The sequence below is a fragment of the Ovis canadensis genome, chromosome 23 (assembly GCF_042477335.2).
Source record: "Ovis canadensis isolate MfBH-ARS-UI-01 breed Bighorn chromosome 23, ARS-UI_OviCan_v2, whole genome shotgun sequence".
Classification (NCBI taxonomy): Eukaryota; Metazoa; Chordata; class Mammalia; order Artiodactyla; family Bovidae; genus Ovis; species Ovis canadensis.
In genome coordinates this window covers 33674011-33697200 of record NC_091267.1, presented here as the reverse complement: position 1 = coordinate 33697200, position 23190 = coordinate 33674011, and the positions used below count along the sequence as shown (strand labels likewise).

General features: G+C 38.1%; 1 protein-coding gene across 8 annotated transcripts in view; it reads left to right on the top strand.

Moving 5' to 3' along the window:
• KIAA1328 (KIAA1328 ortholog) overlaps positions 1–23190 on the top strand; it is a 423903-nt gene that overhangs the window by 143800 nt on the left and 256913 nt on the right. For all 8 annotated transcript variants that reach the window (XM_069568685.1, XM_069568686.1, XM_069568687.1 and 5 more), the window contains one exon: positions 20458–20585. In XM_069568685.1, coding sequence (XP_069424786.1) covers positions 20458–20585 — 128 coding nt within the window. The remainder of the gene's footprint in view (positions 1–20457; positions 20586–23190) is intronic.

Genomic DNA, 23190 nt, shown 5'->3' with positions numbered 1-23190 from the left:
AGAGGAAAACTTCTGACTGGGAGAGAAAGAAGTCCTGAAGCTTTAATGCACAGTGTGGTGAATTCAGATAACAAAGCTATATTATAATTATTAACTTGGCCAAGAGAATAGATCTTAGTTATTCTCACCACAAAAAAGAAATAATGGTTACCTGACATGATAGTGGTGCTAACTCTCCCTATAAGGCAGTCATATTACAATATATGTAAATGTATCAAATTAACATTTTTGTACACCTTAAATTTATACAGTGTAATATGTCACACATACTTTAGTTAAAAAATGAAAGTATGCACACACACACACACACAGTAGAGAAAGTGGAGGCTGAGTACTTTGCAGCCCCTTGTCCCCATGAAGCAGCCAGGCTAGTCTGTGTCAAATGTATACTTTATGTGCCTATTTAGATGCCAGTGGAGATAGCTGAGAGAACAGGGAATATTTTACCAGAGAATTTCTGGGTGCTTGGCACTTATTATATGGCAATATACATATGTTAATGAGTTATATACTGGTTTTCGGTAAAAATCTGTGATAAATAACCCTATCATAGCAGATCTTATAAAGGTACCATTATTAAACCATTTCTTGATTGTAAGTCACTGTAACCAGGACACTCAGTTTAGTGCTTTTTTATACAATTGGGGAAGAAACATTAACTCTGTAGTCTAAAACTCTGTGTAATGAAATATGTATGTCTCAGGCATATGACATAGCATGAGTTGCTAGAGTTTTTATTGTACACATGCTGTTTTACACAACGTAAATGAAAAAAGTTTTACATTTTATATATAAAAGCTTATGTATATATAACATCCTGCCTTTTTAGGAATTAATATTTAGTCGTATTTTATCTTGTTTATCTTCTGTGGCCATTCTCTCTGTTGTTATCCATTGTGATCCAAGCAAATTGTGTTCTAATAAAGTTAGAAAGACTAACAAAATAGCAGCAGTTTTTTTTTTTTTTTGTAAATAAGCATTCCAGTTAATTCACTATAAAAGACCTATACTTTGGTGGCAGGGAAGCTGTTTTTCTTAACTCTATAGAAGTGCAAAATAGGTGGAAATGGAGCCTGGGCCTTTGTCAAAGTAGTTCACACCATTGCTTCTCAGACTGTAACGTGTACATCAGTCGCCTGTGTGGCTTGAGAAAATGCAAACTGACCCATACCTGGAGAGGGTCTCAGGATTTTCCATTTCTTAAAAGCTCTCAGTTGATTCCAGTGCAGTGGTATCAGCTGAGATACCAGATATGGTTGTCAAGGCAGGGCAGTGGCACAAATTATTTGGTGTGATTAATAGCTTGAATAGGAAAAATGGCAGTGTGTGTGTATATGTGTACGCATAATAAATTTTGTGTCAAATATGTATATAAAATTTTTCCCTCCTGATTTCTTAATAAAGGTTTATAACAGAGAAGAGAGCTTTTCTAAAAGGAAATAGAAAAAGTAATACTCCCATGAAAATAAACACATAAAACATGTTTTTAAGTTATAAAACTTAGATAATTATTTATGATTACCCTTGTCCTATACACAAATATAGTAGAGGCATGCATTTTACTATTTATGATACAGTTCTGCTAAAGGGAGACATCAGTTCAATTCAGTTCAGTCACTCAGTCGTGTCCAACTCATCGTGACCCCATGAATCGCAGCACGCCAGACCTCCCTGTCCATCACCAACTCACAGAGTTCACCCAAACTCATGTTCGTTGAGTCGGTGATGCCATCCAGCCATCTCATCCTCTGTCGTCCCCTTCTCCTCCTGCTCCCAATCCCTCCCAGCATCAGGGTCTTTTCCAGTGAGTCAACTTTTCGCATGAAGTGGCCAAAGTATTGGAGTTTCAGCCTCAGCATCAGTCCTTTCGATGAACACCCAGGACTGGTCTCCTTTAGGATGGACTGGTTGGATCTCCTTGCAGTCCTAGGGACTCGCAAGAGTCTTCTCTAGCACCACATGTTCCTAAAAATCACACTGCAAAATCGTGCCTCCAAAACCACACTTACGGGAAAAAAATACATTTAGAGGCACAACACTCAAAAAGTTCATCAATGGAACCCTTTTTTATAGTTCATAAATGAATAAAGATGTCTCTGTGTTAGTTGCTCATTCATACCTGACCCTTTGTGACCTTGTGGACTATAGCCTGCCAAGCTCCTCTGTCCGTGAAATTCTCCAGGCAAAAATACTGGACTGGGTAGTCATGCCCTTCTCCAGGGGATCTTCGCGATTCAGGGATTGAACCCAGGTCTCCTGCATTACAGGTGGATTCTTCATCATCTGAGGCACCAGGGAAGCACCAAATGCATAAATACTACAATAAATATGGCATTTTACCTTGAAAATACCTGAAGAATGCTGGTGGAAGATCCCCTAGAGGAGGGCTTAGCAACTCACTCCAGTATTCTTGCTGGGAAAATCCCATGGACAGAGGAGCCTAGCAGGCTGCAGTCCATGGGGCCACAAAGAGTCGACATGACTGATACTGAGCAGCCAGTGCTGGTGAAAGTGGACACTGGAAGGGACTGTAGCTTCTGAGGTATGTGTAAAGTGGTCGAAGAACAGTTACTGAGATGGATGGAAAGTCTTAACACTAGATGTGGGTGGGTGTGGCTATAACGCTGGGTAAATTGCCTTAGCTGGTAGATGTTTGAGGTGTGAGGCATGTTGATGTGTTTTTATATATTTCTAGTTGGCTGCCATTTTCTGCCTGCATCTAGCGTGTCTCATGGGTGAGAGTCACCTTGTGCTCAAGTTATTTTCAAATACATAAAATGCAGTGAAACAAATTTGTGTGTTCAAAACAAGCATTAGAACTATGTAAAACTTGACACTTTTCTTGGAGAAATAAAAAACTTTTTATTTTATTGCAATTCAGTTGCACAGTCACCAGGGGGAGTAGTAGGTTCACATTTCGCAGCAGCACTGACCAGTGCTTTTCTTAGTTTTGCAGCTGCACATATGGTAGATTATTATCATTTTATGGTTACAGTTATAAGCAATTTGGTAGAAAACGACAGCTAAATTATGCAGTGTTACTTTTATTTGTTTTAATTTTGTAATCTAAATATATATATATTTTTTAATGAGGAAACAAAAGGCAGAATAATTTTTAGTACTAGGAGTAACCCTTCCCTTGTCTTAGTCGTGTGCCACCCAGTGGAGCTAGCATTTCGTTTTTAACAGATTTTTTGTATATGATAGAAAGTGAAGCATATAGCTGAGAGGTTATGTTTGTATTCTGGGGGGTGAATGTTTTCAGCAACATTATCATAACTCTTACTGCTTATTAAAAAGGAGATTTTGCTGGCAGTTGGATTGAAAAATACATAAATTTAAAAATCCTCTACCATTTCCTAGAGCTAGAACAGTCTCAGATTTTATTCCAGGAGCCATCTCTAGAAATGATGCCAAGGCACACGTACTTCCCTGAGTCCCATCAGAATTTGATGCTACTTGGAGTGCCTGCTGGTTACAGGCATCGTGGCCCATCTGCATCTATACATACAGCCCTTTTTTTAATTGAAGGGATATGCCAGACAAAAGATGTGCAGAGTGACTTCCTTGGTTGTTTGGGACTTGTATATGCAAAGCGAATGTCAGATGATCGACATCTAACACCTGTGTGAAAGTCCAGAGTGGAGAGTCACTGCTTTTAAGTCATTTTAAAGCAGTTGTTGCACAAATGGTATAGATGGCTCTAGAAAACAATTCGTTTGGAGGTTACAAAACTGAATATTACTGTCATCTTATTGATACTAATTGTAAATAAAGAAGAAATTTTATATTGATGGATAACATAGTCCTTAATTTTATTCAGTGTGATTTCTTTTTGTTGATTATGGTACCCTAGCTTACTTCACTTGCAGTATAGCATATGTCATTTTGGATACATTTCAAAGTGCCATCAAGTCAGGAACTGATTATGCAATATTATTGTTTAGTAAATTTCATGTTTCCTTCACATGAAATTGGTATGTATTAGCACTTTAAAATAAAAAGTGACATCATTCAACAACATTGTGATGGTGCTGTACATGATAGTAGGATGAAAACTTTTGGAGCATATTAACTTCGGTTATTTAAATGTAAAAACTCAACATTATGATTTGAAAATATTAAAAATGATTTGAGAAATTAGAGGTTCAACAATTATCTTACCTACATTTTATAAAACATATAGGGTCAAATATGTGCCTATATTCTACTGCTATGGAACCTTAGTCACTTTGCTGGACTAGTTGAAAAGCAGAAACTTGGGGATCACCAGCATATTTATTGAATTTGAGCTAAGGTATTATATAAGGTTATGGGAAGAGGGAGTGAATAGGTTCTAGGACATTATCTTAGGGAATGTTTGCATTTAATGGGGGTAAAGTAAGGGCCAGTCAGTGAAAGAGATTTTAAAAGGAGTAACTGATAAAGAAAAAGCTGAATGGGTCAATAACTCAAGAGACCAGAAGAGGGGAAAAAGTGGCCAGCAAGGAAGATAAAATCAGGCTGTTATAATTGTTGTTGCTGTTGTTGTTCAGTTGCTAAGTCATGTCTGACTCTTTGCGACCCCATGGACTGCAGCACGCCAGGTTTCTCTGTCCTCCACTGTCTCCTAGAGTTTGCTCAAATTCATGTCCATTGAGTCATTTTTATATTTAACAAGTAATAAATTAGAGGATATTTGTCAAGAACACAGTATAAATAAAATGACAGGACAGGAAAACACGGTTTTAGGCCAGAATTGAAATGGACATAAGAATTAGAGATAATGAGTATGGATTAATTTTTTAGTGTTTTGGTAATGGTAATTGGCTCCTCAGGAAGATAGTTTTATGTGAGGAGGGAGTTTCTTAGGATGCACTTAGTTGAAGGCTTATGAGAGGGAGCCAAAATCTGTTGAGATCATGAGAAAGATAGTATAATTAATAGAACCTGAATCATATAGATGAGGGTTCAGTTAGAAATATAGGTGGAGAAGTTTGTCTTAGAAAACATTCCTTCATTCACTCATTCTTTCAACATTTATTGAATGCGAAGACATGAAGGGATGATGTATTGAGATGGAAGCTGGGAATGTTTAACAAGGTCATGTTGGCCATCTGCCTTTTCAGTGAAACAGGATGTACTTAAAAATGAGTAAATTGATTGCTTGCAGATGCAGTTGCTTAAGGTATTACCATTGCACTGTGAGTCTTTTTAAATCCACATCAAACAATGTTATGATTTGTGTTTCAACTGTCAAACATAATTCAGAAAATTTAAGAGGGGAAAGGAAAGTCTGTTTATCCATATTTGTATTCTTTCTGGTCTTCCTTCTTGATATTCCAAAATTCTTTCCTACTTAGAGAATCTAGCCACTCTTTTAGAATAGATATAAATTGTCTTAGTTGTCTTTCATCTGATAATTTCTTAATTTCACCTGCATTTCTGAAGGATATTTTTGTCGGACACAGAATTCTGGGGTGGGTAGTTCTTTTCTTTCAGCACTTGAAATATGGGCCACTTCCTTCTGGCCTTCATGTTTTATGATGAAAATCAACTGTTATTCAGTTTTTTCCTCTTTAAATGAGGTTGCTTCTCTCTTGCTTTTAAGATTTTTCTTTGTCTTTAGTTTTCAAAAGTTTGGTTGTAATGTGTCTTGGCATGGATTTGGGGGAGTTTATCTGGATTGGGGTTTGCTTGACTTCTTGACTGTAGGTTGACAGTTCTTGCCAAATTTGGGGAATTTTCAGGTGTCAGTTCTTCATATATTTTTTTCCAGCTCCACCCTCTTTCTGATCTCTTTCGGGGACTCAGTAACAGGAATGCTGGATCTGTTACTATAGTCTCTCAGATTCCTGAGGCTCTGCTCATTTTCTTTTTCTGTTTGTTTTCTCTTTGATACTCAAATTGGGTAAGGTATTGGGTAAGGTATTGTTCTGTCTTCAGCTTCACTAATTCTTTTCCTGTGTCCACTCCTTTCTCTTGTTGAGCCCATCCAGGAAGCTTTTCGTTCTAGATTTTATATTTTTCAGTTCTTAAATTTCCATTTGATTGTTCTTTATATTTTCCGTTTCTTTACTGAGACTGTTTTCATTTGTTTTAAGCATGTTTGTAATTGCTTGTTGAAGCATTTCATGATTGTACTTTTAAAATCTGTATCATTTCAGTACTGGCATCTGTTGATTGTCATTTCTAATTCAGGTTTAGATTATCCGGATTCTTGGTATTATAAATGATTTTTAACTGTGTTCCAGACATTTTGGGTAGGTCTTATGTTGTGGTTTTGTTTATATGATCTCTTTTAGCAGACTTTTTCTGACATCACAGCAGTGGTGAAAGAGGAGACTCCACCTCATTACTTTTAGGTGAAGGTGGAAGTTCAGGGTCTCTACTCAGCCTCGCCAGGGTGAGGTGCGCACGTAATTACTGCTGGGTAAGGGATAGAAGTTCAGCACTGTACTAGAGCTCTGCTGATACCACCCTAGCTATGGACAGCGGCTTCCCGATTGGCCTCCACTGATATCGCTGATATGTCATGAAATTCTTGGCTTTGCATTCAGCTTCCTCTGACATCACCCCAGCAGGGAGGGATGGGGAGCAGAGGGAGTAGAAGTCTGAGCTCCTCACTGAGCCTTTGCTGATGGAGGTGGTGGTGGCATTGCAGTCATTTATGTGATGTTTGGCTCAAGTCAAGCAGTTCTTAACTAAAAGCCTTTCATTTTGCTAGGTTCCCACCAACCCCCACTCCCCCATTTTTTTTTTTTTTTTTTTTTTTTTTTTGCTGATGAAAGTAAGCTTCTCTTGGATTTTCTTTTAGTCAGTGGCAGTTGGGATTTCTGAATTGTTTTCTACAACACAGTCCCAGATATACAAAGTGAAAACAAAACTAGGCAACTCTCCTCTGTGTTGTTCCCCAGGCTCTGAGGCTCTCAGCCAGTCTGCCATCTCTCCATCTTACGGAGTCTCCTTATGTTTATATTGTATATCATGACCACGCTTTTAACTATACTTAATGAGACAAATAGGGTAGATTAGGCTTACTTCATCTTGTCTGGAATTAGAAATCCCATTGTACTTAACTTCAATTTTACTCTTAAAAAATGTTTTTTCTGGCTGTGTACATTGACTTAATTTTCTGAACATATCCTGTTATATTTTGATGCTTTGTGTCCGTGCGTGCTAAGTTGCTTCAGTCATGTCTGACTCTGCGATGCCATGACCGTAGCCCGCCAGGCTCCTCTGTGCATGGGATTCTCTAGGCAAGAATACTGGAGTGGGTTGCCATGCCCTCCTCCAGGGGATCTTCCTGACCCAGGGATCGAACCCACGTCTCTTATGTCTCCTGCATTGCAGGCAGGTTCTTTACCACTAGCACCATCTGGAAACCCCATTTAGATCCTTTACCTTTGTCCATAAGATGGTATATTCCCTTCCAGTGCAGACATGGGTGAATTGATTTATCTAAGACTGATCTTTCAAAAATAAAAAATCACTACTAGACAGACTGAATATATAAAGCTTCTGCCTCCTTGTGGAATTGCTTAAAATAGTCAAAGAATAGAATAGAAATCATTGGCTGTTCAGCTCATTACTTTTGAATTTTATAGTAGATTCAGTTTTCTGTTGTTAAGCATATGTAGATAAAATCCTAGGTCTCAGGGATTATTCTTTTAAATGTGTCCTCTTGGATTAATGTATTCAGTGGTCAATATTGTTTAAAAATAATGAATCAGAAACTTGACTCCTTGATTTTATTGACACTGTAAAACTTTTCTCCTTGAATATTTTGGGCTATTTCTCTATAACTTCTTGAATGGAGGGTCAGGCAGATAATCTGGTTCTTTACCAGTTTTTAAAATGCCATTCTGCTAAACAGTTCACATAAGCTCAATTATATTAGGAACCAGTGAAGTGAAGTTGTTCATAAAACGCTTTATTACCCTGAGTCTTTGCAGCATTTGCTGGGTTTAGATAATAAACCTGCACATAGAAGTTACTTAATTTTTCTCTGTGCAATAATTTACATTTGTGAGCAGTAGCCCTAGTCATTTTCAAAGAGGGAAGAAATGAGATATTCCTACTACTTTTTCCAGTTTAACCTTAAAATGTTAGATGTGATTCCATTCTATAAGAACTCTCCTTTTTTACTCTAGCCATGAATAGTATTAATATTTTATGGAAATCACTTGATTTTTACTTTGAGTTATTGTATTAGTCATATTTTCATACTTCATTAAAAAGTGCTTGCATCTTTGGTGAGGGTGCTTGTCCCCAAAGTGAAGTGAAGTCACTCAGTTGTGTCTGACTCTTTGCAGCCCCATGGACTGTAGCCTACCAGGCTTCTCTGTCCATGGGATTTTCCAGGCAAGAATACTGGAGTGGGTTGCCATTTCCTTCTCCAGGGGATCATCTCGACCCAGGGATTGAACCCAGGTCTCCCGCATTGCAGGCAGATGCTTTACCCTCTGAGCCAGAGTAGACTCTTCTTGTCCCCAAGGCCATAGCTAATGGTCTACAATGTTAAACTGAGTTTAGAAGTTGTACTGCAGACTTAAGGCTTAAAAATGAGGATGGATATCTGTTTGAAAGTAGAAGAGAAAAAATATGGTTGTTTTTTTCTGTGGACTTTCTTCCAATATAAATTCCCCATCCCTACGGGTAATACTTGCTAATTGTTATGACTTCAGTAGTCAGCCACAATAGAAAAGTATTTCTGTATACTTTTTTTCCCAAAACAAAAGTGAAAGTGTTAGTTGCTCAGTTGTGTCTGACTCTTTACGATCCCATGGACTGTACCCTGCCAAGTTCCTCTGTCCGTGGGATTTCCCAGGCAAGAATACTGGAACAATTGACCAAATAGAGAAAAAGCATCATGTTGTAAGGATAGGTTAAAGAGAAGAAGCACAGAAGTTTAATAATGTATTACACTTCAAAGTAAAGAAGGAGGCTGGGAGGGTCTTGGAGATGATATGCACAGTGTGGTCCCTGGACCAGAGATTAGCATCCCTCAGAAGCTTGTTAGAAATGTAGAACCTTAGGCCCTACCTCAGATCTTCTGAATCAGTATCTGCTTTCTAACAAGATTCACAGGTGATTCCTGTGTACAATACTTTAAACCTCAGCTCACTGGCAGAGTGACTAACCTTGGGTAAGTGTTTAGCCGTTCTGGGCTGCAAATTTATTTGTAAAATAAGGCTAATAATAGTACTTTGTTTTTTGTCTTTTGATGATGGTTAAATATGGTAATTTCTTTAAAGCACTTAGAAGTGTCCTACACCTCAGCAGAGGTTATACTGAGGTATAGTTTTTCTTTTACCAACAAATATGTTTTCATTTGCAAAAATTGTCATTGAGTGCCAAACTAGATATATAATTTGGACCTCAGTGTTTAATCTCAGGAAATGTCTTCAAATATTCTAATTCAGGTATCTGTTCCTGGTTGTAAGCATTTAATTGTGCAATAGGTGATGGTGGTCTGTCTGACTCTTAAAAGAACTCTAATAAGGAACTGAAAAAGGGAGAGATGACAAGCACAAAGCTGACAAGAGCTGGAAGATGAACTTTATAAGGGAAGCATAATGCCCCTGGATTACTTAGTGTGGAAAAGAGATTTAAGGGACCTCTTATAGTCATTTTATATTTCTACTCAGAAATGGATGATCTTACACAGCAGCATAAATAGTTCAAGCAGACAAATAAAGACATATGAAGAGAGAGAGGCGTGTCATATATATTGATGTTGATAGTTCATGAAGGGTTTTAAATTAATTACAAGAACAAAACTCCTCTTCTTGAAGGTAGGGAGCAGAATGAGATGACTGCTTTCTAAGGTGCTTTTAGCCTATTCTCTTCAGTTTAGGGAGCTTAGTGTGCAGACTCTTTTCAGTGGTCTGTGTTGTCAGGAATTTACCCCTCTGGAAATTTGAAATGTTCAAGTGTTCATCATTGTTACCATAGTTTGCCTTATAAAGTAGCTTCTAGTGAGGGAGGGGTGTGATAACAACCTTCTTTTCTACAGTTCTAGGCTGGCTTCTTCGAGAAAAGTTGTATTGATTTAAAGCAGGCTTCCAAATGGCTGCTTTAAATACTTATCCTGCAGGTCTAGTTGCAACATGGGACCTTTACAAAAAAGATACGTTTTAAGCAGGTTAGAAGCTAGATAAAGTGTGTGACTTTCACTAGAAATGTTTTTGCAACCTTGTCTTTAATGTTTACCATGATTTCTTGAAAAGACATGTATCCTTAGAGTGTTATGTGGAAAGGAAACTGGTATTAAGAAGTTAAAATTCTAAGCAACCTAGTACATTGGTAGCCTGCTTTCTAAGGTGTCTGCATATGAACTTTTAAATAAGCATATTTACCTTCAAAGTTAGAGAGATAAATTTTGGGTCTTCATTTACATAGCTTATTTTCTGAAAAACCTCAGAGTTCAGTGATCTGAGCAAAGACATGATGTAAAGCTTTACTCTTAGTTCCAAGTCTGTCTCTGCCCCATTTTCTGTGACTCTGCAAGAAATAAGGTAAAGACTATAATGCTAAGAAAACTCCCAGAAAGCTAGTTATTAATATATACTCTAATTAGATATCTTTCAATGGCTTGTGGTTTTCAAACAGCACAAGTAGAGTCCAGAAGAAAATGGGTGAGGTGTTTGACTCTTCTTTCCTTTGTAAGTGTCCATAACATCGAGTTTTCCCCTGTTTGATTTGGAGATTTATTTCCCTTCCTAACAGGTTACTATCGTCAGGAAATTGAAAAACACTGTGGCCATGCACCTAATTTGCCATGAATTTCTCTTTTAATTAGATGGAAATTTTCAGACTTGTATCAGTGGGTTGTACCCCAGTACAGATCACAGTTTAACAAAAGGGTATCAACATTCATATGAAATTTTTGTCTAGCTCTGCTCATCAGTGCATCTTGGAATCAGTTTTTCTTTTACAAACAACTCTGTTTTCATTTGCAAAAATTGTCATTGAGTGCCAAACTAGATATATAATTTGGACTTCAGTGTTTATCTCAGGAAATGTGCCCCTTTTTTTCAAAAGGAAAATAAGGTAGTGATTGTACAGTGAGAAATATAACACGATCAGAAACCATATTTGCTTCAAGATAGGAAAATCTTGTGATGTCAGAACAATTTAAAGTTTTTAATAAATTTGTATTTTTAGGTGTCTTCTTGGCTACAGACCACACAGCGTATCTTTGCTTTGTTTTGATTCCAGATCCAAACCTCACATGAAATTGAGGCCCTCCTTCACCCCTTTACTTTTATGCCTTTATTCATTCCTGTAACATTTTTAAAATGACTGCTATGTATCAAAGAAATAGCAAGCTTAATATACTATGATTTCAGAAACACACAGGCCACTTCAACTGATAGTAATATAATCATATAGTTTTAGCTGTATCTATTTACTATAATAAAAGTACTTAACTCTGCCTGAAGTTCAAAGTTAGGAGGAAAAGGTGACATAAAGCTAAGTTTGAAGGGATAAGGAGGAATTTCGTAGAATGGGGATCAGGCAAAACATTTTAAGCAGAATATACAGTATGTGCTGTCTTTATATATTAAGTAGTATGTTGGGGTACAGAGTGAAGGGAGTCCCTGCCATAGTGAAGCTCTTTGAGTCCTAGATTTCCTTGAAAGCTTGTGACTAATGGATGGAACAAGGTGACCCTGAGTAAAAACAGCTCTTTCTTTCCAGGATCTTCTCTCTGAAGTGAAATAGAATCTATCAAAACAGTGGGGGAAGTTGTTCAGTTCAGTTCAGTTCAGTTCAGTCACTCAGTCGTGCCCGACTCTTTGCGACCCCATGAGTCGCAGCACGCCAGGCCTCCCTGTCCATCACCATCTCCTGGAGTTCACTCAGACTCACGTCCATCGAGTCCGTGATGCCATCCAGCCATCTCATCCTCTGTCGTCCCCTTCTCCTCCTGCCCCCAATCCCTCCCAGCATCAGAGTCTTTTCCAATGAGTCAACTCTTAACATGAGGTGGCCAAAGTACTGGAGTTTCAGCTTTAGTATCATTCCTTCCAAAGAAATCCCAGAGCTGATCTCCTTCAGAATGGACTGGTTGGATCTCCTTGCAGTCCAAGGGACTCTCAAGAGTCTTCTCCAACACCACAGTTCAAAAGCATCAATTCTTCGGTGCTCAGCCTTCTTCACAGTCCAACTATCACATCCATACATGACCACAGGAAAAACCATAGCCTTGACTAGACGGACCTTAGTTGGCAAAGTAATGTCTCTCCTTTTGAATATACTATCTAGTTTGGTGATAACTTTTCTTCCAAGGAGTAAGCATCTTTCAATTTCATGGCTGCAGTCACCATCTGCAGTGATTTTGGAGCCCCCCAAAAATAAAGTCTGACACTGTTTCCACTGTTTCCCCATCTATTTCCCATGAAGTGATGGGACCGGATGCCATGATCTTCGTTTTCTGAATGTTGAGCTTTAAGCCAACTTTTTCACTCTCCTCTTTCACTTTCATCAAGAGGCTTTTTAGTTGTGAACAAACTTGTATTCTGGCGAGAGTCACTGTAGCTGCCTTAATGTCACCTTTAACTGGTGTGGCCTCTGCAGCACTGGGCCCAGTTGACACATCTTTTTATCAGTTCCTCTTCTCTGCCTGCCCTTTACATGTGGTTGTTACATTGGCCCTCTTCTCTTAATTTGAACATTTCTTTCTCCAAAAGGGTTTTCCTGGTTCCTCAGTTATTTGGGTCCCCTTAGGAAGTACTTGCATAGGACTACATTAGTGTTCTTGCTGATGCTTTCATTCTCTGTTATCTTAAGTATGTGCTTGCTTACCTGCCCTCCTCGCTGGATGACAAGCTCCCTGCAGAAGACAGTGTTGGTCTTGTTCATCATTGTGTGTCCAGTACCTGGCACAGTCTGGGGTATTAATGTACTCAGTAAATATTATTCAATAAATATTTATTGAGCACCTATTATGTAGGCTAAGGAATTCAGCAGTAAACAAAACAAGTATTCCTGCCCTCATGATACTTATTTGTTGAATGAATGAAAGAACGAACAAATGAACAAAACTGAATACTTTCCTAGACAGTGTTAAACATTCTCATGTCTTTGGCCACCGCATACAAAATGATTAATTCCCAAATCTCTGTTTATGCTGAGACCTCTTCTCTGAATTCCAGGCCCAGGGCTTCAAGTGTCCCAGTTGGGCATCTCAGTGAATTACTCCCCAAGCATCTCCAACTCAGTGTGTCTAAAGCTCCACCCCTTCCCCCATACCTTTTGTTTGTTCTTCATTGCCTGTCTTGGAAAATGGAAATGTGCATCATACAATTTTCTACTCCATTCATAAGCTGATTTTGTCTTAAATTTTCCTCTTCAGCCAAATCCCCCCTATTTCCTACTATTATTACTTCAACTCGGACAAATCCCCCCTATTTCCTACTATTATTACTTCACCTCGGACCCCTCTCATCTGTTCCTTTAGACTGTTGTAGCCAATTCTAGCTGGTTTCCTTCATTCTATCTTCAAGCCTCCCAATCCACCCTTCACATTCCTACTAAAGGGATCTTTACAACGTACAAATTGGTTGTAAGATATCAATGGGTTCCATAAAAATAAAATTCAAACAACTTAGTATAACATTCAAGATCTGGCCCCTGTGTCTCTGCAGCCTCTTCACTCATTCTCCTTACTCTCAACCAGTCAACCACCCATGCTATCATGTTTGCAGTTCCCTTAATGTGCAAATCGGGTTCTTTTCTCTGTCCTTTGCTCCGGATGACCTTTCAGCCAAGGTTACTCTCCTTCCTTCCTACCCAGTGCATCTGTAAACTCCTTTTCCAGGATTCATTTCATTTAATATACTATGAAAACAAAAAGAACACAGAGAAGGTTTTTTTTTTTTTTTTACAACTTTTTATCATGACAGTTTTCAAATATATCAGTTCAGTTCAGTTCAGTCGCTCAGTTGTGTTTGACTCTTTGCAACGCCATGGACAGCATGCCAGGCTTCCCTGTCCATCACCAGCTCATTGAGCCTGCTCAAACTCATGTCCATGGCATCGTCGAGTCGGTGATGCTGTCCAACCATCACATCCTTTGTCGTCCCCTTCTCCTCCTGCCCTTAATCTTTCCCAGCATCAGGGTCTTTTCCAATGAGTCAGTTCTTCACATCAGGTGGCCAAAGTATTGGAGCTTCAGCATCAGTCCTCCCAATGAATATTCAGGACTGATTTCCTTTAGGATAGACTGGTTGGGTCTCCTTGCAGTCCAAGGGACTCCTAAGAGTCTTCTCCAACACCGCAGTTCAAAAGCATCAATTCTTTGGTGCTCAGCCTTCTTAATGGTCCAACTCTGAATACACGACTACCAAAAAAACCATAGCTTTGACTAAATGGACCTTTGTCAGCAAAGTATTATCTCTGTCGGCAAAGTAATGTCTCTGCTTTTTAATATGCTGTCTAGGTTTGTCATAGCTTTAAAGCTATGGAGCAATCTGCCATGCTTCCAGTTTTCCTCCTTTTATTTGCAGTGAAGTGATGTGATCAGATACCATAATCTTAGTTTTTTGACTGTTTTAAGTTTTAATCCAGCTTTTTCACTCCTCTTTTCACTTTCATTGAGAGCCTCTTTAGTTCCTTTTCACTTTCTCCCATAAGGGTGGTGTCATCTGCATTTCTTCTAAAGAATTCTTGCCCACATTAGTAGAGATAATGTTTCTGAATTAAATTCACCCATTCTGTTCCATTTTAGTTCGCTGATTCCTAAAATGACTATGTTCACTCTTGCCATCTCCTGTTTGACCACTTCCAGTTTAGTTTGCTTGATTCATGGACCTAACATTCCAGGCTCCTATGCAATCTTGTTCTTTGCAGCATTGGACTTTACATCACCAGTCATATGCACAGCTGGGTGTTGTTTTCGCTTTGGCTCCATCTCTTCATTGTTTCTGGAGTTATTTCTCCTCTCTTCTCCAGTAGCATGTTGGGCACCTACCAACCTATTTCAAATATATAGAAAGGTTAACAAACTCATGCAATGAACCACCCTATACCTCCTCCCAAGATTCCACACTTGTTGACATTTTGCTCTTTTTGCTTTGCCTCCTTATATGTTTATTTATATATGTATATATATACATGCACACAAATCTATGTACATATTTATGTTTTAGTTCTATTATACATTTATATAAATTAATTTACTTACAGATATAAAGTTTATTTTGCGCTTTTTCTTCCCTAAAGTGGCAGCTGTTATATGTCACCCTAAATGTTTCACACACATAAGAATAATATTTCTCTTTATAAACCACCTAAGAAAATAAGCATTAATTCTATAATAACTTTTCCTGAGTCTATCTTCCAATTCTCCTAGTTGTCCCAAGAATGTCTTTTGTAGCTATTTCTCTTCCTGAGCCAAAATTCAGTCTGATTGATGGGTTGTATTTGGTTGTGTCTTTGATCTCTTAATCTAGAATAGTCCTACCCTCTTTCTTCCACATAACTTGACTTTTTGAAGAGTTCAAGTGCTTTGCAAAATCTCCCACATTGTGGATTTGTCTGATTGTTTGCGTGTGGTGTAACTTATCCTTTTGTTTCTTTCAATTCCTGTTAAATGGGAGTTAGATTTCAGATTTGGTTGGATTCAAGTAAAGCATACTTGGCAAAAATATGTCTTAGGTGATGTTGCCTGGTTCAGACACTAGGAAGTACATAATTTCTGCTTGTTTCACTACTAGTAATCCTAAATTAATTTACTTTGTTTAGGTGATGACTACCAAATTTTACCATTTAAAGGTCATTTTCTTCTTTGCTATAAATAGTCTTAACACCATACAAATTTCTTATTTATTAACCTTTTACCTACTGAATTTAGCATCAATGAATGAGCCTCACCTAAATTAGTTATTACATTGGGGATTACAAAATGGTGATTTAAAAAATTTTACCATTCCTTCTATATAATTAACATTTTTCTATAAAGAAGGCCTTTAATTTTTTCCCCTTTCACTCTTTTCTTCTTTTGTGAAGTATCACAATAGACTGGTGAACTTTTGTTTACTTAATTTGCTATTAATGAGTCATTCTTTTTGATGCTCAGTTTATCCCAAATTTGGCCAAAAAGCCCGAGCCAAGAGGGACTGAGAGTTCCCTTTAGATCTGCTGCTGTTTCTCTTGATATGCCCTCATCTATTTGTTTTAAACACTTTCTTGCATTAGAATAAGAGTTTAGGATCACTTTGTACCTTCCCTGTCCCAGCCATTGAAATCAGTCTTTTTTCTAAGGAGTCTTGGTTCCCTAAAAAGGAGTTTTATTTTCAGAAAAAAAAAAATATATATATATATTCTATTTTGTCTTCTCCCGGAGACCTTTCTTCATTTCATTTTGTATTAGATCAGGAATTACATAGTAAACCACCAGATTCAGGTGTCCTAGGCATCTGAGGCAAGGGTGGGCTGGGGTAATGGGAGTGGTCTCCACTGCACCAGAAGAATGCTTCCAGTTTAATAAGACAGTTAGTTGCTTAGGCAACATGCTAGTAGCATATGCTGTCTTCTGTTCTTTCTTTTTCCACCCTTGATTTTTCTCTCACAGAGTTTTTTAATCTTTCATCTCCCTATTCATTCTGCCTCAATCTCTAGTTTTAGTATTTTTCTATATAATGCATTTTGGGGTTAAAGGCTTTAAGCTTTGCAGAATCACCATTTCCAGCAGCTGTTTTAGCAAATTAATTTGATGTTTAGGTTTTGATATGATAGTGCTTAATATTCATTTATTTTTCTGTTGGGAAGCTTTATTTCTTTAATGAGATCATAAGGACTGCTGTTTCTCTCAGCTCTTGAATCACGGTTGAGCAGACCTGCAGTGCTGGGTTCACATCGTGGTTGGTGCACACCTTCCCTTAGGTTGAATTTCATCCATCTGTTGCATTCTGCCCCGTCTGTTGGCCAGGATTGAGTTAAATATGTCTTCTTTCTCAGTATCTCCCATCCCCCCGCCATCAGTTAAGAAGGCATTTTACCCACATTTTCCTTACATAAATCTCTCTACAGATGGAGGATTGTAGTCTCATTGTGCTAGGGAGGAAGGAAAATTACTGTTTTGCATGTACATATATTTTGGATTTTACCGGAAAGGGGAGGACGTTTCAAAATCTGGTGAATCAATACAGATATAAAAAATTGATAAAGTTAGGACTGCCTATTTTATATTCTGCCACATAGCATGTATTTAAATGAATTTGCCTATAATTTGCCTTCAAATGCTGACATTTAACTCTTAAGCTGTATAATTGTGCTAACTTTTTCATGAATAAAATTCATATTCTGTGTCCAGGCTAATATGTTCATCTACTATAAACATTATTGCCTATGGTAACAGCTAGAATGAAAAATTCTTTTTATATACATCATATCGTTGGCAGAGACTCTTGGGACCGCCACAGATCATTCCTGTCTTTTTGAGATTGCGAAGAAAAAGTGTGGGAATATAAAACCAACCTGGTTTGACGTAGATTGACTTTGAGAAGATATTAGCTTATTTAGACCACTGTATATTGTGTCATTGTTGTTTTTTAAGATGCTGAGTGTTAAACATTCTCTTCTATTTAATATATTCTTTAGCTTAGTAACCAGCGTTTCATTATGAACCAGCTCCTATCCTACAAGCCATCTCTGGCTCCTTTTTTGTTAAAGGTTAATAATGAGAATAATGAAGCAATTGGTTATTTATGCAGTCAGGATTGGCAAAAGTTATTAGAATAGGAATCTGCCCAGGAGCAATGATTAGGTTATGAAAATGTTAAGAAGAATACTGAAGCCAGTCACCATTTTTGACATTTAAGAAATACTACTCCCACCCTTAATCATGATGGCCTGTTATAAAGGTATTTATACAGACTAATCTCATTGGACAGTAATTTTATACCAATAGCATTCATAATTAGGTGTTGAGGGGAGACTCAGAAATGATCTGAGAGAAAAATGGGCCTGGGGAAGGAATTACCACAATGAGAAGTAGGAAACAGAGAACTCACCCATGAATAGAATTACCTGTCTCCCAGACACCTGATCTATGCAGTTTGAGCATCTTCTTCTTGAGTATTTTGCAAATTTGAGAAGCTGTGGGAGAGGGTAACCCCAAGTTAGGTTGCCGTGTTCTACATGCTAGACTGTAAAACACGTAGGGAGGTATATGGGAAGAAAATTTTCTAATGTTGCTTTTATTAATGAAATATTGAGTTAACTGACATGCAAAACCAAAGAGAGCCAAATCTAATTATAATCTTATGTTTAGTATAGTTAGAACTTTCTATGTAAATTAGGCAGTGATTGCTTTGACCAAAACAGTTTAATCACTTCTACTCTGAATTTTTGTTAACAGCTATATTGAGATATAATTCACATACAATAAAAATCACCTGTTTGCAGTATACAGTTCAGTGGTTTGAGTATATTCCCAAAGGTGTGCAAAGACAAGCATCTAATTCTAAATCATGTTCATTACTTCCGCCACAAAACTCATACCCATCAGCAATTGCTTCCTGTTTTCCTCCTCCATCTTTTGGTAACCACTAATATACTTTCTCCCTATATGGGATTGCCTATTATGGACATTTATCTCGCTGCCCTTTAATTCATATAATGAATATTTCAGAAAATTGGAGAAAGGGGCAGGAAATGAACATGGGTAAATATAGCTCTTATTTGTGATCTGGTATACTTAAAATTGGTAAAGAATCTACCTGCCAATGCAGGGGGCAAGAGACATGCCTTTAATCCCTGGATCTGGAAGATCTCCTAGAGTAGGAAATGGCAACCCACTCCAGTATTCTTGCCTGGAAAATTCTATAGATGGAGGAGTCTGGCGGGCTTCAGTCCATGGGGTCGGGTCAACATGACTGAGTGACTTAGCACACACAAATATACACACATGCTTGGAATTAAGTTTTCTTTTCCCTGGCCCTGGCTCATTGGAAGATGTATTTTAAACAAGAACAGTAGCATGCACAGAATATGTAGCCTTTTGTGTCTTAACTTCTTTAGCATATTAATGTATTCAGGGTTCATTCATACAGTAGCATGTAGTGATACTTTGTTTCTTTTATGATTGAAAAATATTTCATTTTATAGGTATACCACATTTTGTTTATCCATTTATCACTTGATAGACATTTGAGTTGTTTTCACTTTTTTCACTGTTATGAATAATGCCACTTTGAATATGCATGTACAAGTTTTTGATGTGAACCTATATTTTCAGTTCTCTTGGAGAATTGGAGTGGAATTGCTGAGTCTTATGGAAACATTGTGTCTGATTTTTTGAGACATTGCTAAATTATTTTCCAAAGCAGCAGCTTTTTACATTCCCCTCAGCTATGTAGGAGGGTTCTGATTTCATCATATTCTTGCCAGCACTTGTTATTGTCAGTCTTTTTGATGATAGCCATCCTAGCAAATGCAAAGCGGTATCTCAGTATGGTTTTGATTTGCATTTCCTAGTGGTTAATGGCTAATAATGTAAAGTATCTTTGCTTACACTGCTTAGACATTTGTATATTTTCTTTTGGGAAATGTCAAAGTCCTTTGCCCATTTTTAATTAGGTGATAGTTTTTTTATTGTTGAGTTATGTAACACCTTCATGGGCTTCCCAGGTGGCACTAGTGGTAAAGACCTGGCAATGCAGGAGACATCAGAGATGCAGGTTCCATCCCTGGTTTGGGAAGATCCCCTGGAGGAGGGCATGGCAACCCACTCCAGTATTCTAGGCTTGGAGAATCCCATGGACAGAGGAGCCTGGCAGGCTAGAGTTCATGGGGTCACAAAGACTCGGACATGACTGAAGCAACTTAGCATAAATATGCACATAACATCTTCATATTTATGGATACCAGACCTTTACCATTTGTTCAGTTCAGTTCAGTCGCTCAGTTGTGTCCGACTCTTTGCGACCCCCTGATGATTTGCAAATATTTTCTAATTCTAGATGTTGTCTCTTCAATTTTCTAATAGTGTCCTTTGAAGCACAAAGTATTAGAATTTGAACTCCAATTTATTTATTCTTTGTTGCTGTGCTTTTAGGTGACATTGCCTAATCCAAGGTCACAAAGATTTTGCTTTTATGAAACTTATAGTTTTAGCTATTACGTTTAGGTCAGTGATCCATTTAAAGTTAGTTTTATTTATGCTATGAGGTGGGGGTCCATCTTTTTTTTGCATGTGTTTGCATTTGTTCTTATTTATTCAAATTTAAAGATTTGAGAAAGAAATATTTAAATAGGGTGAACATTGTCACTCTCTGAAACATTACTGTTTCATGATTTTGAGGGGGATACATGTGCTATGTTCATCTGATGACTATACTTACCTGCACTCTCACCAAGTGTGGTTGCATTTCTGCTTCTATTTTGTTTGTTGAAATCTGAAATACTACCCTGCTGGATGCAGTTTAAGTCCATTTATTAGTTTTTTCCCTTAATTTGCAATCTCACCTCTTCAGTTACAATATAAAGAATGCCAAGAACTTCTAAGTCTCTATCAGAAGTATCTATCAGAACAGCAGGAGAAGCTCACTATGTCTGTCTCAGAACTTGGTGCTGCTAAAATGCAGGAACAACAGGTAAGTGTCTTACTTCTTACTTTGTTCTTTAATGGATCAACCAGATGCCAGAAGAGTCATTTGGCCTCTTACTTTAATTGTCTCACTGTATACATTGTCTTTAGAAGTGCAGTTACAGTGTGTGATTGAGTTGGTTTAATCTACTTCCCTGTTTCCTTTTCCTCTCCTGTTCTGGGGCCCAGAGGTCAGGAATGATTCCTTGACCAGGCTCTGCATCAGGAGGGCAGCTCCTGGTTGTATGGAAGCACTGCAGGAGTGATCAAGAAAACCCAGTGTTCTGTTACTTAGTGACAATCAGGTGGGCTCTTTTTTACTCACAAACCTCTTCTAATTCATGTTCAGAGTTTTAGAATAATAAAAGTGTCTTGGTGACTTGTAAAAGCTTTAATTAGCGAAACTGGAATAGTTAATGTGATTTAGTATTTGTAAATACTTATTAATCACATAAGTATATATGAGCATTTGCTTATTAACGTTTGTATACATATCATCAAATAATATATATTACATAGTTAAATGAAAGTTCAGAACCCTGCCAGCTGTGATGTGAAACAAGCTCTGAAGATCTACTTCTTTCTCTTTGCAAGTGACACCGGCTGTCTTTTTCACATCCAAATGAACTTAAATCTTCAAATGGATAAGGCTACCCTTTGTATTGAAACACTGTAGGAAAAAAGCTATATGTATAGTAGGGTCAAAGTCACTCATATTAGTATTAAGACATTGATAATGTACCCATTATCAGAGTAGATTCCATCCTGGTTATGATTCAGTACGTTGAGCACAGCTACTTTATTACTAATTCTTCATTACCCAGGTTCATTTTCCATTTATGCATGGATGGACAACTTTCAGAAGGATTATCCTGTCTTTTCTGTTAAATTGTACAGATTCAGGTTCTATATTGATTGCAAGGATTATCCTTTCCCTTTGAGTAGTAACAAGTCCTGAGTGGTTTTCTCTAACCCTTCTAAATTTTATTCAACCTAAAGACACCTGTCTCAGACGGGTTAACAGTTTTGGTCAAGAAAACTCCAGTTTTGAACCTCAAGTTTTGACATGCCTGCCTGCGTGCTGAGTCACTTCAGTTGTGTCCAACTTTTTGTGACCACTATGGACTATAGCCTGCCAGGCTCCTCTGTCCATGGTATTCTCTAGGCAAGAATACTGGAGTGGGTTGCCATTTCCTTCTCCAGGAGATCTTCCCAACCCAGGAACTGAACCTGCATCTTGTACTTCCCCTGCATTGACAGGCAGGTTCTTTACCACTAGCACCACCTAGGAGGCAAGTAAAAAGAAAGAATAATAATTTTGCTGGAATGTGGTATATCTTAGACTTTTAATATATCCTCCCCCTTTTTTGAAGTCTACAATATTTATAAGAAACAACCAAAGTATGAGTGGTTTATTTGTATTCTAACTTTGGAAAAATTTTCTTTGGTTCTGTTTTCTGAAAACTTAGGCTGTGAAATGAGGCAGAGAAGGTAGCAGCTAATCTTGCTTGTCTGGTTTGTTTTGCCACTTCGCAAAAGGGCAGGTGTACTTTAAGGTGGCCCTTGTCTACTGCTCTCATGAGTGGGCTAGAGAAAACTACAGCATGAAGTTAAGACTTCGGAGCTCTGCTTTTGCATTTCCACTCCCTCCCTGTCCATGGCATAGGCGTTACAGGGCACAGAAACACTGACCAGAGTATTGGAGGAAAGGCAGAGGGACTTTTCGATTGCCAGTAGTTAAGGGTAGAGACTGCAGAAGGATATGGCAACCCACTCCGGTATTCTTGCCTGGAGAATCCCATGGACAGAGGAGCCTTGTGGGATACAGTCCATGGGGTCACAAAGAGTCGGACATGACTAAGTGACTAACACACACACACACAAGGATAAAAACTGAGAGTCAAGAAATAGTCATTAGGGGACTCTAAAGACATCTGGATTATGGAGGCCCAGCCCTTTTTCTATCTCCTTCTAAAAAGAGGAGAGTGAAAAAGCTGGCTTAAAACTCAACATTCAAAAAACATAAGATCATGGCATCCAGTCCCATCACCTCAAAGCAAATAGATGAGGAAACAGTGGAAACAGTGACAGACTTTATTTTCTTGGGCTCCAAAATCACTGCAGATGGTGACTGCAGCATGAAATTAAAAGACATTTGCTCCTTGGAAGAAAAGCTATGACCAACCTAGACAGCATATTAAAAAGCAGAGACATTACTTTGCTGACAAAGGTCTGTGTAGTCAAAGCTATGGTTTTTCCAGTTGTCGTGTATGGATGTGAGAGTTGGACTATAAAGAAAGCTGAGCACCAAAGAATTGATGCTTCTGAACTGTGGTGTTGGAGAAGACTCTTGAGAGTCCCTTGGACTGCAAGGAGATCAAACCAGTCAATCCCAAAGGAAATCAGTTCTGAATATTCATTGGAAGGACTGATGCTAAAGCTGAAAGTCCAATACTTTGGCCACCTGATGTGAAGAACTGACTCATTGGAAAAGACCGTGATGCTGGGAAAGATTGAAGGCAGGAGGAGAAGGGGACGACAGAGGATGAGATGATTGGATGGCATCCTGGACTCAATGGACAGGAGTTTGAGCAAGCTCTAGGAGTTGGTGA